The sequence below is a fragment of the Kockovaella imperatae genome (assembly GCF_002102565.1).
Source record: "Kockovaella imperatae strain NRRL Y-17943 chromosome Unknown BD324scaffold_5, whole genome shotgun sequence".
NCBI classification, from domain to species: Eukaryota; Fungi; Basidiomycota; class Tremellomycetes; order Tremellales; family Cuniculitremaceae; genus Kockovaella; species Kockovaella imperatae.
The window spans coordinates 205,534-221,016 of NW_019028945.1; the positions used below are offsets into that span (position 1 = coordinate 205,534).

At 52.6% G+C, this 15,483-nt stretch overlaps 7 protein-coding genes across 7 annotated transcripts; 4 read left to right on the forward strand and 3 right to left on the reverse strand.

Moving 5' to 3' along the window:
• Positions 1-189: 189 nt before the first annotated feature.
• On the forward strand, positions 190-892 carry BD324DRAFT_387296 (hypothetical protein). The gene is made up of 4 exons (XM_022012651.1): positions 190-385; positions 428-445; positions 490-582; positions 650-892. The coding sequence occupies exons 1-4, from the start codon at positions 291-293 to the stop codon at positions 735-737; spliced, it is 294 nt and encodes a 97-aa protein (XP_021871591.1). The 5' UTR covers positions 190-290; the 3' UTR covers positions 738-892.
• An 821-nt stretch (positions 893-1,713) lies between these two features.
• BD324DRAFT_387251 (hypothetical protein) lies at positions 1,714-4,074 on the forward strand. Its single transcript, XM_022012650.1, has 4 exons — positions 1,714-2,722; positions 2,770-3,083; positions 3,129-3,457; positions 3,512-4,074. The coding sequence occupies exons 1-4, from the start codon at positions 1,756-1,758 to the stop codon at positions 3,894-3,896; spliced, it is 1,995 nt and encodes a 664-aa protein (XP_021871592.1). The 5' UTR covers positions 1,714-1,755; the 3' UTR covers positions 3,897-4,074.
• Positions 3,962-4,614, reverse strand: BD324DRAFT_650175 (hypothetical protein; the record flags this gene model as incomplete). The annotated part of the gene is made up of 3 exons (XM_022018112.1): positions 3,962-4,243; positions 4,283-4,403; positions 4,472-4,614. The coding sequence occupies 3 exons, from the start codon at positions 4,612-4,614 to the stop codon at positions 3,962-3,964; spliced, it is 546 nt and encodes a 181-aa protein (XP_021871593.1).
• A 160-nt stretch (positions 4,615-4,774) lies between these two features.
• On the forward strand, positions 4,775-6,079 carry BD324DRAFT_387343 (hypothetical protein). Its single transcript, XM_022012652.1, has one exon. It carries the CDS (start codon positions 4,959-4,961, stop codon positions 5,700-5,702), a length of 744 nt encoding a protein of 247 aa, XP_021871594.1. The 5' UTR covers positions 4,775-4,958; the 3' UTR covers positions 5,703-6,079.
• Positions 6,080-6,151: 72 nt separating this feature from the next.
• Positions 6,152-6,882, reverse strand: BD324DRAFT_641787 (hypothetical protein; the record flags this gene model as incomplete). Its single annotated transcript, XM_022017448.1, has 5 exons — positions 6,152-6,262; positions 6,313-6,399; positions 6,463-6,577; positions 6,629-6,658; positions 6,710-6,882. The coding sequence occupies 5 exons, from the start codon at positions 6,880-6,882 to the stop codon at positions 6,152-6,154; spliced, it is 516 nt and encodes a 171-aa protein (XP_021871595.1).
• Positions 6,883-8,546: 1,664 nt separating this feature from the next.
• BD324DRAFT_622619 (rab-GTPase-TBC domain-domain-containing protein) lies at positions 8,547-12,365 on the reverse strand. The gene is made up of 5 exons (XM_022015489.1): positions 12,248-12,365; positions 9,783-12,195; positions 9,514-9,719; positions 9,157-9,447; positions 8,547-9,069 (listed from the first exon to the last, which is right to left on the reverse strand). Exons 1-5 carry the CDS (start codon positions 12,251-12,253, stop codon positions 8,758-8,760), a joined length of 3,228 nt encoding a protein of 1,075 aa, XP_021871596.1. The 5' UTR covers positions 12,254-12,365; the 3' UTR covers positions 8,547-8,757.
• Positions 12,366-12,544: 179 nt separating this feature from the next.
• BD324DRAFT_622621 (hypothetical protein) lies at positions 12,545-14,645 on the forward strand. Its single transcript, XM_022015490.1, has 2 exons — positions 12,545-13,029; positions 13,089-14,645. The coding sequence occupies exons 1-2, from the start codon at positions 12,938-12,940 to the stop codon at positions 14,572-14,574; spliced, it is 1,578 nt and encodes a 525-aa protein (XP_021871597.1). The 5' UTR covers positions 12,545-12,937; the 3' UTR covers positions 14,575-14,645.
• The last annotated feature ends 838 nt before the right edge of the window (positions 14,646-15,483 follow it).

Consider the following 15,483-nt stretch of genomic DNA (forward strand, 5'->3'; position numbering starts at 1 on the left):
ACGATCGGGGACTGAAGAGGACTGTCAACATTGGACATGCACCTCAGGTCCGGTGTCGTCCTCGCCACCATGCCCAGCTTCATGTTGAGCGAGTTGTTGAGAACGGAAATCCTTAGATGGAGAGCTCGGGCAGCGCTGGCCAGAGCTAAGGGCAATACTATGTCAGCTGGTGTGAGGGAGGGCGTCCCTCCTGCCTCCCCGCTTGCTGACGGTCCAATTGTCAAGCTTGAAGACTACCACGAACATGTCTACTGTGGACATTCCGGCCGTGATCAAGATCTGTGAGATGGATGAGGGCTCACACAAGATGGCAATGGACAGACGAAGACTGGGTTCATCGAGCGCGTTTTGCGTACTGTGACATGATAATCGACTCATGCGGCAGGTAACCAACATACCGCCACGCCATAACCGCTGAGATTGTGAGCGATCAGAGTACAGCTGAGTCAGTCATCTCGTGTCACCCGAAACTTATTAAGCTGCCCTCAGACGGCTCCGAAGCGATCCTTGGCGATTGCAAACATACTTGACAATTTTATTGAGGAATCTGTTCTCGGCGTGGCACTCCTCCATCTTCCTCAGGTGCGCCATCTTGCCTTGCATATGGCATGTGTATATGACTCGTATAGGGCTCACGAGGTTCGAATAGATTGCATCAAAGCAATGATCGTTGCTCCAGAAGTCGCTCAGTACGAATATGGCTCGTTCGTGTCCGACATCTTTCTACCCATCTCTGACAATGCCCAATGCCCGCAGGTCAAGTGAATAACGACCTGGGGTGGAACATATCGACCTTGTACGCCGATGGCGTGAGGTTGAGTTCCATCTTAAATCCACCCTCATCCCTTTTCAGAAGGTTTGCTTGAGCCTCTTGAGCACATGGGTAGGCCTGGGGTGGATATCGAGGCAGAAGCATCTTGCCTCAGGTCTTGGTATCAATCCAGAGTCTACGTCGTGCGAGGAGGCCTGCTTGAAAGGAGCCAGGTGAGCAGAGGGACATACTACACGTAAGGAATACTCAGCACCAAGTAGTTGGGGCAAATATGGATGGCATACATGTCTCGAAGATACAGTGGCGTGAGCGATGACTCGACCCGCAAGACTGCGGCATCTAATGCCTCTTCTGCCAATATCCGACGTGTGGTCTCGGTCGATGCTGACGCCAACAATATCATGATTCCCTCTTCCCTCTGTGAGATTGTTGAACACATTTCGACTCCCGGTTTGACCTATACGAAGTTGAGATCGAGGTCAAGAGGCATTTGAGTCTCAAAGCTAAAGCCATCCGGCAGCAAATCGAATGACAAGTCCCTAGGCGCCAGGTCTGATGGCACTCTGTCCCCAGATGCTGTGATATAGATGATGTCGAAGCCATTCTCAGCCATGGTGCGGTGCATACATCCACCCAGCCGTGAAGAATGAGGGTACCAGAAAGTCTGAAAGAGAGAAGAGGGCGTTCGAAATGTGGCGGGAAAAGACGTCTGCCGACTACTGGACGAGGTCGAGAACTCGGCGGAGCAGGATCAGGATCGCTGATTGGGTTTGCTGTACATGTTGCATTGATATGCCCGTATGAATATCCTCGTTGAGATCGCTCCCATTGTATGTAGACACATGAATCTCCTACATGTATTGGTCATCGGCTAAGGCTACAATTCCGTGAGATCTTTCCGGTCGCGGTCACCAATTTTCCAGGACCGAACTGATGCAACCAATTGCTGTAATCATTCGCGTCTCCTGACGGCTCTGAGCATCATGCCGGCGTCTCACGACTCTACTACGCCAGTGACAGCCAGGTCTAGTCGTTCTACTCGCTCCGCGAATGCTACATCGATTCCTGAGACTCAATCCCGGCGACAATCATCTGACCAGGTGACAAAGTCGAACGCTAGTTCTGGTCGTCAGACCCGAGGAATCATCAAACCTTCTGCGAGATCTACTCGCATCTCCTCTGATCGTATCTCTATTGAAGAGTCTGGTCCCTCTCACTCTTCACCTCGCTCGCGATCCATTTTGGTGTCTGCGTCTCCTGAAGGCTCACGGAGAGCAACAACGGGCCGGACGACGACAGATCCCAGCAGCACGTCCATGTCGTCTGCAAGCAAGCGCTTGCCAAGGACATACTCCCGAGCGGGCCGAAATACATCAGTCTACGAGGGCGAGGCTCCGATATCTACTGGAGAGATAGCACAGGACATGCTATCGGCATCGACATCGGCTTTGAGTACTCCTCCAGCTCACTCTCGTCGATCTAGCAGGAGTGAAAGAGGCTCACCTTCATCATCCGGAAAGTTAGTGTCTAATTTGAGCTCAATAACGACATCTCAATCCTCAAAACTGGCTCGTCGTGTCCCCGATCGAGATAGAACTGTCTCTTCAGATTTCCTCAATTTGAAAGGACCGTCCCCCGAGACGAAGCTCAAACCGAAGGACAGGTCAAAGCTGGCCAGTTCTACCAAGCAGCGAATAACGAATCCGAAAACACCATTGACGAAGAAACCACGCTTATCTCGTTTGGGTTCTGAACTTGATCAAACCGCTACATCATCCACGACACCCCCCGCCAAAAATAGGACACCAAAATTGCAGCCCGTTGCTGGACCCAGCCGATCTGTCCCTGAACGTCGCGTTCTGCCAGCTCGTATTCGTCGAACTGCTGGTCGAGGAGCCGACGGCGTTCGGGATTTGGAGGACATGGTCTGTGATTGGTTGGAGCGTTACGGTGAGCACGTAGTGTGTCATGCCCAACTTTGCCTTATGTGGTCTTAGGCGAGCCTTTGGCTTCTCCGCCCGAATCCCTCCCGATATACATCACCTCTCTCAGTCTAGATCTCGTTCGACCGCCGACAACTCAGTCACACTCCTCTAATCCTATTCCTCCCTCCATTACTCTCACTCCGACCCGTGCAAAGCTTCCCGCCAGCCCGTTGATCCCATTTCATAGCCCAACGAAGGGCGCACAGGAGAAGATTGAAACTCCGACTTGGACCATGGTCTCTCGAGGGGGCGATGACGAAGACGAAGCTCGGGAAGAGCTCAGCGTGGGTTATGCAAGCCCAACAAAGCGTTTGAGACATGCAGAGGTGAGCACTTCATCCAAGCCGCAAGCTAGGCTAATCAAGGTGTAGTTGCTGGAGGATACTTCTGACGCGTACTATCAAAGCGTGCACAGAAAATACGAGGCATTCGAGCGACGACAAAAGGCGAGAGAGAAGGAGAAGCTCGTATTTGAACGATACAAGATGCGGGCGAGGGTCGAGCAATTGCGCAACCTATCGGCGTACGCCTGGGCGGCCGTGATCAGCAACGTTCTATCTCGGTATGGCGGGCAGACGTGCGCCAAGTCAAGGCAGAAATTGGCCGACAAGGGACCAGAATGGCTGAGGGCACAGCTGGTGAAGGAGGGCAAAGACGTGCTGAAACGCTATGACCAGTTACTTCCCTCTGATCAAAGAAAGTGAGTCGGACGCCGGATGGAGAAGGCCGGAAATAACTGATGCATTGTGTTCAGATCCAAGCTTGGGACGACACCGACCCCGACAATGACGCCAGGACCAAGCGTCTCACCGCCGCCCCTTATGGTACCTGATCGTGTGGCTGTCCTCAGAGAATCCTCACGAGGTACAAAACGTCAAAGTCTGGACGCTGGCAAGCCCGCAAGAAGCTCATTGCCCGGTCGACGCGTATCGGAGCCTCCGGCCAAAGCTCCAAAGCGATCCGAAAACGATTCCCCAAACGGTCACCGCAGAGACCTCAGACCGAAACGTAATTTGGTCGTCCCAAATATTCCTGGTCTGGACGAGGACATCTGGGTCGTGAGCCATCCTGAAAAAGCTCCGGCTGTGAGTCGAGAGGAGGCCTTGGAGATGAGAGAAGTCGAATCCGAGTGGCTCTGACAGCTGGCTGTATGATGTAGGGGGTAAGACTCCATGATGTCAGGTATCCTGCGAATCCAGCTCGGCTAAGCCTGTTTCTCCTTTTGAGCTTGAGATTCCAGCAGCATCATGATTGGCTTGGCTGTGAGGCTGGCCATGCTCCCAAATATGGCCAAGGCTCCAAGCGTCGGTAATAGTGTTTGAGGAAGGGCCCCCGCGACCAACGGCTCCAATAGGATTTTCAAGGGTGTTTCTGAAACTGAAACGCCTTCAAATGTTGGAGACAAGGCAGACGCATAGATTCCGAGGACCAGGGTTGAGGTTTCCTGCTTGACCTGCCCCGGAACGACTCGCAAGCGGGTTGGATACTGCTAATGTCAGCAAGATGTCTGTGAAGTGAAGCTCACAGATCCGGGCCAAGAGAGCCGCACAGTCCAGGCTGAAGCGGCATACAGATCGGTATCCAATTTGACATAGATGTCCGAAGGGAGTGTCAGATTGACTGATAGAGGATTAGATGGCTGGAGTCTGAGCTTGCATCTCGTCAGGAGCGGTTCAGATTCGGTGGTGAAGAGAGAGTAGAGTACTGTACTGACGCATAGGTGGGTGCCTCTACATGATGCTCGATCACAGTATCCAGGGGCAAGCGCAGAGTCAAGATCTCCGTATCTGCCATCACAACTGATGACATTGCCACCACTAGCCATAGCACCAACCTGAGCGTGAAGAATAACTTCATGTTGAGAGGTTGCGTATGGAAAGATTAGGTCGAAAAGAAAGTCGCGAGGTTGAAACGCAGATCGAGTACGACAACCCAAAAATCCTCGCTTGTGGCAGATCCAGATCCCGAACCAAAGGTGGGTCGTATTCGCAATTGGGCGGTATATGCAGGACGAGCCTTACAGCGGATCCTGCCAGAGCAGACAGAAGGAGTCAGGTAGTCCCAGAAGAAAGACTAGGACACTCGGGCTAGGCTAGTGAGAGGGCTTTCAGCATGGCCTGCATCCCAGGAGTGTTGGCGGCGCCGCGTCAGCTTTGCATAGTCGAGGCTGCCATCGTGGGCTTCGCGGATCGTGCTTGTAGATGAGAAGGGCAACGAAGAGGAGGCCATTTGAGCTCTCAAAGACCAGACAACATCAATGTAGGTCATATCCTCCGAGAACGATGTCAATGCTGGGACCAGCTCTCACCACATCAATTCAGAAGGGGACAAGGCAGACATTCCCGGTATTTTTGTCGATCCCTCAGATACTGCCTGCCTTAATTGTACCAGTTGTGAAGCTCAGGATGTCCGATGAAACGTACTTTGCATCGGTTCCACCTGTATGGGATCTATCAGCACCTATCTTTTGTTTGAGCACTCCTCGAGACAGCAGACACCAGGGAGGGGAGGCTGAAAGGATATTATCATCAACGAGAAGGGACTGGATGCAATACGTGCAAGTTATTGTAGCAACGACTCAAAATCAGTCCTCTTATCGTGATCATAGTTCATCAGTCGGTGCCAGTGGAAGGAAGGCTGCAGACGCTGTGCTAGACTTTGGCTGGTCGACATGTCCATGGCATTCACTCTCGCTTCCAAGCTCTCTCCCTCGACGCTTTTCCTCTTTGCCCCGTCTCCACCGACACTGCCACAGATCCCGACGCTTGGCGAACTCCAAAAACAAGCCTCGTCGATTCAACAGTCGATTCATGGATCCCTTCCAACGTACGACTTTCGTACACGGTCGAGTCAGTCTGAGTCCGTGGCCATCCATCCAGCTAGGGCTGTGGATTCCAAAACTACAGCTCAATCCGGAGGGAAAGGCGTCATTCCTGGCAAGTTGAGAAAAGCTGGTCGGTGGACGAGGATCCAAGAAGAGATACCCGATGGACCGAAGATGGAGGGAAGCTCAGTCTATGCACATTCTGTCAAGGCGGAATGTGAGGCAACGTGTGTCCCGGTGCAAGCTGATCACAGGCCAGATGACTCTCAACCACATATTGATCAAGTTCAAATGCAGAAGGAAGATCAACTTGAACATTGGTGGTCTTGGTGAGTGCTGTGACGACAACTTTGACGTTACGACCTGATCACGCATCATCTTCAGGTGTAGATGCTGATCAAACGAAACGAGCGTGAGCGGATCCGTGTCCAGACTATTCAGGGGACGGATACCTCTGACTCTCTGGCGATGCGGGAGCGAGCTCGGACTGCATCATGAAACTGCATCTGTAGCGTATGCAAGTCTGTGTTCGATGGGAGAGCTGGCGCGAAGGCTCCAGGCTGGGCTTCTTTAAGCGATGCTCTGCGGGACAGCCTTCGTCGAGAGGATCCTCTCGCCAAGAATCATGGCACGAGTGAAGACCGCAGACACGATGACGTAATAGATCGCACAGTCCACAGTCTGCTCAGACAGCAGTTAGCTTGGACTCGAGAGCCGAGTGACTGACTCACCTGGTACACCATGATGCCAAGGAATCCAGAGAAGAAGTAGAAAGCCATCCGAAAGACTAAACTCCGGTGCAGGGCCGTGCCGTCGATCTGAGCAGATGAGCATGAGCTGCCTACCTTCTGGGAGGGAGGTATCTCGGACTTGAAACTCACAAGCGGCAGCGGCCATTCCAGTGCTAGTGTGACCAGACCGATCAAGAGATTGATGATTTGCAGCACAGGTAGGTTCACAACGATAGTCACGAAGAATTTTGTGTTATTCCCTGGACTGAGATGGCATCAGCTCGCTCACGTTCTCGGGCGGCAAGGTCGACTTTACATGATTCCAGCTGGCCCAAGGGTCCCGCCACTGCGCACCATCAGCCCCGTTTGCTCGATGCACAGAACCGTAGAAACTCACATCATATCCCAGAAGAATTTGCGATACATAATGGCCCAGATGGAACCCCAGGTCATATCTGCGCTCGGATTGTCAACACCATCACGGACGATAGAGTAAGTAGGATTTCGCTCACAAGTTCCCGCTACCAGAGCGAGCAATCGTCCCCATTCATTCCAGCAAAGTCTGCCCATCGTCTACAGAGTTGCCAGGACCCAAAGGGATAGAGTCTCAAGAGGTGAAAAGAGAGTCGTCGGACCAGCCGAGCTGCTCAGCAGCGATTGTCAAGCGATAACAAAGATGAAGTGTAGGCACCAGGATGCAAAAGAGACATTTTTGAGTCGGCCACGACGTTAGAGTTTGCTTGTGACTGGTCGGTGAGGGTTCATGAGACGATTCCGGGTTGCGCTGTTGGGCTCATGACGACGGCGTGACGTTTGGTCGATCAAGTCGATGAGCTAGTCAGAGTTGGCTTGGACGACAAAAGGGAACGGTCCGTCGACATGCAAGGAGACGGCGACCGATATACTTTCCTTGACAACGAGTTGAAAAATTGTCGTTCGGGGACCATGTTGAGTCGTTGGCATATGCCGTTGTCGAGATGCATCTCCAAACGAGGAGCTACAGTACGTCACAGGATCGACGTCAAAGTGGAGTAGCTCCTAAGGGAAAAAAGAAATGGTTCAGTCGACGATTTTCTAGGCCACTGGTCGTCCTTTCGACACTCACGAGATGATCAGTATCAGGACGGTGATCAGTCCCCAGAGGAACGGGACCCAACTAAGAGCTCAATTAGAATATGGACACGGAGACTTTATCTCTCTTGATCGAGATCTATAGACACGCTGTACTCACGTTGACATGACGAAACCTCCTGCAGAATACACCGCAGCCAATGCGAATCCAATGACTGTACCCGTGATGACAGAGACCAATGCCGCGAGGAGGACAGAGAATAGGGGGAGGAGAAGGAGAGGCCATAATGGAGGCCTCTTACGGGCTCTTGAACGTCGTTTAGTCGTCTTTCCGTTTCCCTGAGCTGCAGCTGTCTCGCCGTTCGTTGTTGCGCCTCCACTCTTATGACCGCTGACGCTTGGATTTCCGGAGCTTGTGGACGAACCTTTCGTCGGGGCTCGAGGATCCTCTCGGAAGACTGTAAGGGATAGAAAGAGGGAGAATGAAGCGATTGCCGAGCATAGTAGGAAGATTCCACCGCACAGGATCAAGATCCAATAGAGAGTAAAGTGCCAGATGGCTACAAAGGTGAGGGCGAAGCAAATAGGGCGAGCATCAGCTCTCGCTCGGTATTGCAAAATGCAGGGGCTTGGGACGAGGTTCTTCTTCGCAAGCTCTCGAGTAATTTCTCCACTCCCGTAACTCGTACTCACTCTCTGCTTCGTAAATGAACACTCCAACCTCTGACTGAGTGTTTCGAAACGAAGGAATGTAAAGTGATGGGAAAGTCGGTTCAGTGTATCCCACGGGGACTTCGATGCCCTAAGTCCCGGTCCGTCAATATATCATCAGATGGGTACGAAAGGGGGGAGCCTGGATAGCTTTGAGAGCTGGAGAACACGCTGTTCTGTCTGACCCCAAGATCCCTTCGCTCAGTAGCAAGGACTCTCTCCTCGAAAGAAGGAGATTTGCACGATCCTCACTCACCCCTCCCACACGCGATTGCGGGTCAAAGACTCGCGTGACGGCGTTGCCCATGATCGAGAGGGTGGATGCAGCCGCAGCGGTACAAACTGTCTGAAGTACAGGTTCAGATGACGATCATGAGGCTCTTCAGGATTTCCAAGGCGACGAAGTCGAGGCCGAGGACATAGACAAAAGAGCTATTGAAGGTGATGTACAAACGTCAAAATACGATCCATCTACTAACGATTCAACAACAAAATCCCGAAGTGAATGAAGCTCAGGCAGATCTCACCATATGACACTTTGATGCGGTTGTATCTACTTCTAACGGCAGAACTGGTACAACATAGGCTGACCGACATGTCGCTGTACTACAGTTTCGCGGCAGCCATCTGTCTCGCCTCACTTTCGCTCGCTTCCCCCCTGCGTTAATCCGGCATCTCCCTCTTGACCAACCTCTCAAACCTACTCTCTTTCCACTCTTCGCTCTCTAACCAATCAAACAAGTAATCTTCGTTGATCCCAAAGACGCTCAAGGTCCCATCGACCGTATCGTCCCAAGCCTCACCTCTCAATCTAGCTCGTTCTCTCTCTCGAGCCAGGATCAACTCTGTGGCACCATTTCGACCATTCAGGACCGATTCAATCTCCTCTTTGTCAGGGTAATATAACCTCGGTTCGAGGAAACTGAAGATGGACAGAGCCGCTCGGAGTATGTAAGAATCCCCCTCGAGAACGATCTAATGATGTAGGAGTAGGAGGAGGAGGAGCGGCGTCAGTAAACCGGTCGAAAGATAGATCGTTTGGAATCCAATTGACGAACCCACCTGATCCCAAAGTCGACAACACGCTTCGAAAGGCAATTGTTCGAGGAACAATGTCCTGAAGTAACTCTCTGGCAATTTGAGTCCCAAGTTTTTGCAATTGGCAAAGATCTGAGGGAATCGATCCGCTTGAAGGTTCTCAAAGACTCGATAAAACGCTTCAATCTCATCTTTCGTCTCGGTGTAAAAGGCGTGAAGGAAGGGTCGCGAGAGAAGGTTGACAAGTGAATGAAAGGCTAGACTGGGAGGAGAAGTCAAGAGGAACATGGCGGACAAGTGGGTGATATATGGAGCCTGGGCGGAGCCATCAGGGCGTCGTTGCTTTCATTGCATGATCAACGAATGGGGGTTTACACTCACATAACCGTTACCTGAGTCCGAGCGGTAGACGACCCAAGCGCAGACGAAATCTCTCAAATCCATACGCATGGGCGAGCCTTCGACAAATAGCCGTAAGTGAGGTAACGTCTTGTCCATATCTTGATCGATACGATCAAGAATATCCTTAGGAAATCGACCCGAATCCATAGCTCGTTGCGCTCGCTTCTGATACGTCTTATACGCGTCTGAGGTAGGCAGGAAGTCAATTTCTCAAGGACATGAACTGTCCGTGGTCTTTTGCAACTCACCTCGCGAGATAGCTAATGGATTGCCGATAGCCAAGGACCAGGCCCTACCTCTCAAATGACTAGGTACACCCTCGAACCATAATTTCCTCAGCGTCGGATCAGTCTTGACTCGCTCGACGCTGAAGCCTGAGTGGCCGGATTCTGGGGTAGCTCTTCCACTCCCAGCAGCGGCGGCGGATGACTTGCCTTTTGCAGAAGAGCTCGAAGCACTACGGTTCATCCCTGTCCCAGTCGTTGCAGAACTCCCCGCTGGGTGAGGATGAAGATGGTCCGTCATCGAAGACATGGTCGAACCTCCTGGACCGAGTCCTACCAACGTCTCCCAAGCAGAAGTCGAAGCGGCAAGCCTTTTTTCCTTTTCTACCCTTCTGGCTTCTTGGATCTTTCGTCGAGCCGCTTCTGCTTCTCGAGATTGACTCATCATGTCTGCCCATTGATGTAAATGAGCTTCATCCTCTTCTTTCGGTTTGGGCGGTAACCATGATGGACGAGTATGCGACACGACTTTTTCAAATGCCGAGACGCCTTTGACCCCGAGACCTTGGGTCGAGGGGTGGCTCAGTGTCCCTTCGATATTTACATTCGCCTTGGCTGCTGGAGGAGCTGAGGTGTTCGCCTCGAGAGTGGATGATCGATTCGATTGCATCGAGTTAGGCCGCCGAGATGGTGAGTAAGATGTGGGGGAAGAGGGGATAGGGTACGGATGAGGATGAGCGGGGGGAGCGTGTCGTCGCGGAGGTGTAGATGGACCAGCTTCAGCATTGGCGGCGCCCACAGGTTTTGTCTCGGACTCGGCCGGAGTATTGCTCGAGGGGCGCTCTTCAGGCCTCCTCTTCTCAGAGGTGGAATGACGTCGTTCTGTGAACTCGTTCGATGGCGGCTGAGGAGACAGTTCCTTCTGATTTGATTTCTTGAATCCGAATCCGCCCCAACTACGCCTCTTCATATTTTTGCCCGAAGCATCTACATGACTCGATGTCGAAGTATGGTCCACCGTCAAATGTCCAATATGCGTCGAGTCGATGGGCTCCACAGTCCCAGATGGCAAGTGCAGGCTTGCCTCTTGGACGACCGGCGACCCCGTATCCAGCTCTATTGATTCGAAAGGGGCGGATCCGTCTACTCCGTGGGCTTGTCCATTGAGGGCCAACGAAGCAGTCGGGAGAGCAGGTTTGAACGAGATTGATCGAGGAGCCATATCGCCCGGGGAGAAGACGGAAAGACCAAGGCCTTGGGTCGGCTGAGAATCAGAGGTGAATGGATGTTGGGTATGTCGTGGGGAAAAAGAGGACGAAGCGGAAGGTGAAATAGACCGGAATGCGCCAATGGGCGAAGACCCGTCCGTCTTGAGATTGGGCGTGATAGGGACTCGTGGTGGTGGTATGTGAGATGGCGATTTGGGTGATCTGGACTCGCTAGTCGGAGCTGGAATAGACGAGGCCCTGTTGGTGTGGACCTCAGGATCGGTCGAATGGGAGCCAAGGTTGACCCCTTGAGGCTCGTGTATCGGCGGAATTGAGAGAGGCAGATCATGGACGATGGGTGAAGGTGAGACCTGTCTAGAATCAGGTGTGGAAGATCCAGAACCACTGAACGAGACATCTCCTCCACCACCACCACTGCCGATAGTTGTACCGGATGTCTGGCGCGAACCGTAAGGTCGATAGCGGGACGGAGAAAGAGGTTGAGGGGATATGATTGGGCGGGATGTGGATCGATGAGAGGAAAGCGCTGAATGGGGTCGAGCTGGCGGCGGCGCAGTAGCAGAAGGAGGAAAGGTGTTGTTATTATCGCTCGAGGTAGTAGATTGGGAACCGAGAGAATGACGGGGGTCGCTTCGGGGAGAGATGGACTCGTTTTGTTGTGCTGAAGAGGCTGAACCTGGATCGATAGTCTCTGACTCGTTTTGAGATAGATCAACATTTGTCGCGTCGTACGCATCGTTGACCTCGCCAGCAAAAGGATGACTTGCGAGTCGAGGTGTCGGTTCGTCGAGATCGACCTTGTCCATAGGAGAATGGGGTGATTTCCGCTGCAGTGCATCTTGAGATCCACGTGCAGACTCTCCAGATGGACCGATAGCGACCTCCTCCATCCCTATGCCTATATCCATTTCGTCCAGATCCTCAACAGACGTCACACCGCTTCTGACTATCTCGTTGAGCTTAGATCTCTCTTTGTCAGGGTCCTCCGGCGCGTCATTCCCTCCGTTCGCTCCTGACTGCTTCGCGATGGAGACATCTCTGGGTCCTTGTATATCTCCCGAGCCTCCTATATCCCCTCCATCGTCCTCAAAATCTGCATATTCAGGTACATATCCCCGAACAGTATGATGGTGCTGATGATGTTGCTGATGTTCCGAGGTCCATGTCCCGCGGTCGTTCAACCGACTGTCGCTCGATATCGATGACTCCTATTACAGGCATGTCAGGATAGAGCCGTCTCTTGAGCGCATATGAACATACCTCCATCTTCTGTCTCTCCCCCCCTCTTTCCTTCACGCTCGCCTCGTCGCCATCGTCCTATAATCACTCGCTATTCGCTAAAAGCAGCAGATGGAATGGTCCTGTCGTGAAGTCGACCCTCGGATCCGACAATAGAAGTGCCACATCAACACCAAAAAAAGAAAAGATTGGATCCCAGAGCGGAGATATATCGGCATCTCCATTTCTCCACCCTCCCCCGTCCACGTGGCTCATCAACCAGCCACGCGAGGTGGTGGCGGCGAGCAGCGAGCGCGTTTCTGCTGCAGCAGCAATGTTCAAAGATTTGCTTTCAACGCTTCATTCCGTTCAACATTGGGACTGGAGAGACCTCTCTCGCGCTGCGTCTTCGGTGTGTCTTGGCCTCAAGTCTCGACAGGCTCAAACCCTTATCCTTGGACCACCTCAGCTTTGGCATAAAGATCGCTTCTTGACGAAGTGATTCGCTTATAGGATCGCTGGTCGATCGTGCGTCCGTTTTTGGCTTGAACAGTCTAATCGAGACCGACACGTCATCTTGGATTCTTGTAAAGGATTTGATAGTTCTTGGAGAATCACAAGTCATCATCTGCTAGACAGGTGGTAGACCATCGTCGGTCGATCCATCATCCGCGGAGGGGCATCAAGAGTATTCATTCCACGCTTGCTCGAGACACACAAGCGAGATACAGGATGCAATCGCCAACTGCACAACCCGGCTGGACCGGTATGGAAGCACCCAGAACAGTAGAAAGGAAACGAAAGGGTGGATATACTGATGAAGTGTAAGTGGACAGAACCCCCGGAGGTACGATAGAAAGATGTCTGAACGCGGTGCTCTTAGCCTGCCAACCCCGCCTCGCGTTCAATTACCAACTCCCGAGACACTCCGCCGGACCGCCAAACGAGTTGACACCAAGGTGTCCACACGGGCGACTCAACAGCAACAGCTACCAACGCCTCAGACACTCGCTCGACATTCTCGCAAGATATCCATCACCCACGCTTTGCATCCTGGACCGTCAGTGCCAGAAGGGGGATCACCGAGTGGTCATACGACGTTCTTCCTCTCTTCCGGTACAGCTTCACGTGAACGTGATCGTGATGCGGCCGCTGCTGCTATGTCTGGAGCTCGTCGAAGACCAGGATTGACATTCGCTCAACAGATGGGGTTGGTACCTGGTTCTGCATCTGGACGTGTGGGAATAGGCATGGGAGGATCCAAATCTGGCTCACACAAGAAGGACAAGATAAGGCTTGAGAGGCCAATCGAGGACGAGAGTCCTTTTTTGGCGCAAACGACCAACGTCAAAGGACCTGCCATCAATACGGCCAATGGACCTCTCTCGTCCCCTCTCAACACTGCCATGGCGAAACAGACTCTCCAATCACCTGCTCTGGTGAATTCCGCCGGTTCCAATTCACTCCTCACCCCGCCACCTACTTTCCCACACCAACGACTCGGGGCACCTCCTCCTATCCCTTCATCACCTACGACTGTTGCGAGAGCCGCCGCGGCTGAACGACGCGCTCGAGCTGATGCACTCAAGGCAGCCGACGAGGCTCGTACAGTCGCGGCAGCGGCTGAGAAAGCTCGCCGAGAGAAGATTCAAAAGATGCGAGATGAAGATGATAATCCATTCTTGGTCAAAGCGGGCGAAAGTTCCAGCATCGCCCATCGACATGTCTCATTAGTGGACGAAACGAAGGATACCGTGACATACGTTTTCAGAGGGACCAAGAGAGAGTTTGCCAACCCGTTTAATTCACTCCGTTCGAGGAAGTCGGGCAGCGCATCAAATTTGGATACAGAACATCCAGACTATGAACCGGATCCGTGTCCCCCTCCGAGGCTTTTGTGGCCAAAGGGACCGGAACCAGCGAATTCTCATGCTGGCGATGGATCAGGATCGGATACTGAGACTGAAGAGTCTGTTCTTCCCAATCCTAATATCACACCTCCCCGACAGAGGTCTCGACGATTGCCCACCACCACTCGACCCTCTCCACCTTCCTCACCTATCCCTACACCCATGTTTGCAACGTCAGATGGTGAATCATTACGCGGACCAAGTCAATTGTTCACGTCAGACGACGAGTTCGTGCCTGAAGGTCAGGAGGTGGAAGAAGATGAAGAGGATTTGGGAGTGCATGCGCGCAGGGGATTACTGTTTGGTCAGGGTAAGGGCAACGGGTTCAGTACGGAGCCGAGAATGAGCAGGATCGTCACGACGACTGGGGAAGGTATCAGGCGGCGCTCAGAAGGTAGCGTGCACGCGGAGCAGGAACAGACGCGAGCGAAAAAAGCGCGTTCGAGGCGCATCCGGTGATCGGGAAAGTTACGTTTGGTGCAAGGGAAAGAAGAAACTGTGCCTAATACGAGGAGGGGATGATCTTAATGGTATATTCATATCATGCATGTGCGTCGCTTGGGTGGCGAGACGTGAGCGCGAGGTTCAGTCATTGCGACTCTGGAGAGACTTGACTGCGGACCGAGTGAGTGAGTTGATGATTCGTCGGCGGCGGCGGGGGCGTCGGCGAGGGCGCGGGCGGATTATCCGTGCGAGGAAGCGATGGCGCCTGTGGTGAAGAAACACTGTGTTTACTTTGGCTGGACAAAAGCCTCTGTCTCTCTGTCTCTCCCTCCCCGACACCCGCCACAACAGACTACCGTCCCAGAAGCGCTTAAATTGCTGCTCCATGATTCCCCAGATGAGGAAAGAGTTGTGTCCGGCGTTTCCTCCATTTTTCTGCCTGAATAAATGGAGCGCCGCACGAAACTCTAATCCAGGTGCCCGGCTCATTCGGGATATTCTCCGATCTCCTTGCTATGGTCCATTCGGATTTGTTCGGAATCTCGGTTGTCCCAAAGATTGGGTGGGAAAGGAGATGCTGCGTTCACTTCGTATCATAACTTCTACCAAGGACACTCTCGGACAACTTCCTTACAGCCGCAGCAGTCTATCTCTATCCTCTTGCTCGTTCTTGAAAACCTTTTTGTCTCCCTTGTTGTTGGATGGGCCGTGGCCTGGAGAACGGACTCTCCCCCAACCCCTTCTTCTCTTCCCCCTTGTCACATCTCATGGAACCAGGTCTAGAACAGATCACAAAGGAGAGCACGGAGCAGCATCGTTAGTAGAGAGCAAACCTACAGCGAACTAGTAGATTCAAAGGAGTGAAGCGAACAAAGGGCAAGGTATAGCCATCTACACACACTCACTCAATCGATCGACACTTGG

Coding starts and splice junctions, on each gene's coding strand:
- BD324DRAFT_387296 (XM_022012651.1), top strand. CDS start 291: ATGAGGGCTCACACAAGATGGCAATGGACAGACGAAGACTGGGTTCAT. Junction 583..649: donor CACTCCTCCATCTTCCTCAG/GTGCGCCATCTT, acceptor AGGTTCGAATAG/ATTGCATCAAAGCAATGATC.
- BD324DRAFT_387251 (XM_022012650.1), top strand. CDS start 1,756: ATGCCGGCGTCTCACGACTCTACTACGCCAGTGACAGCCAGGTCTAGT. Junction 3,084..3,128: donor AGCGTTTGAGACATGCAGAG/GTGAGCACTTCA, acceptor ATCAAGGTGTAG/TTGCTGGAGGATACTTCTGA. Junction 3,458..3,511: donor CTTCCCTCTGATCAAAGAAA/GTGAGTCGGACG, acceptor CATTGTGTTCAG/ATCCAAGCTTGGGACGACAC.
- BD324DRAFT_387343 (XM_022012652.1), top strand. CDS start 4,959: ATGAGAAGGGCAACGAAGAGGAGGCCATTTGAGCTCTCAAAGACCAGA.
- BD324DRAFT_622619 (XM_022015489.1), bottom strand. Junction 9,720..9,782: donor TCCATTAGCTATCTCGCGAG/GTGAGTTGCAAA, acceptor TGCCTACCTCAG/ACGCGTATAAGACGTATCAG. Junction 9,070..9,156: donor GTTGTCGACTTTGGGATCAG/GTGGGTTCGTCA, acceptor CTACATCATTAG/ATCGTTCTCGAGGGGGATTC.
- BD324DRAFT_622621 (XM_022015490.1), top strand. CDS start 12,938: ATGCAATCGCCAACTGCACAACCCGGCTGGACCGGTATGGAAGCACCC. Junction 13,030..13,088: donor GGTGGATATACTGATGAAGT/GTAAGTGGACAG, acceptor CGGTGCTCTTAG/CCTGCCAACCCCGCCTCGCG.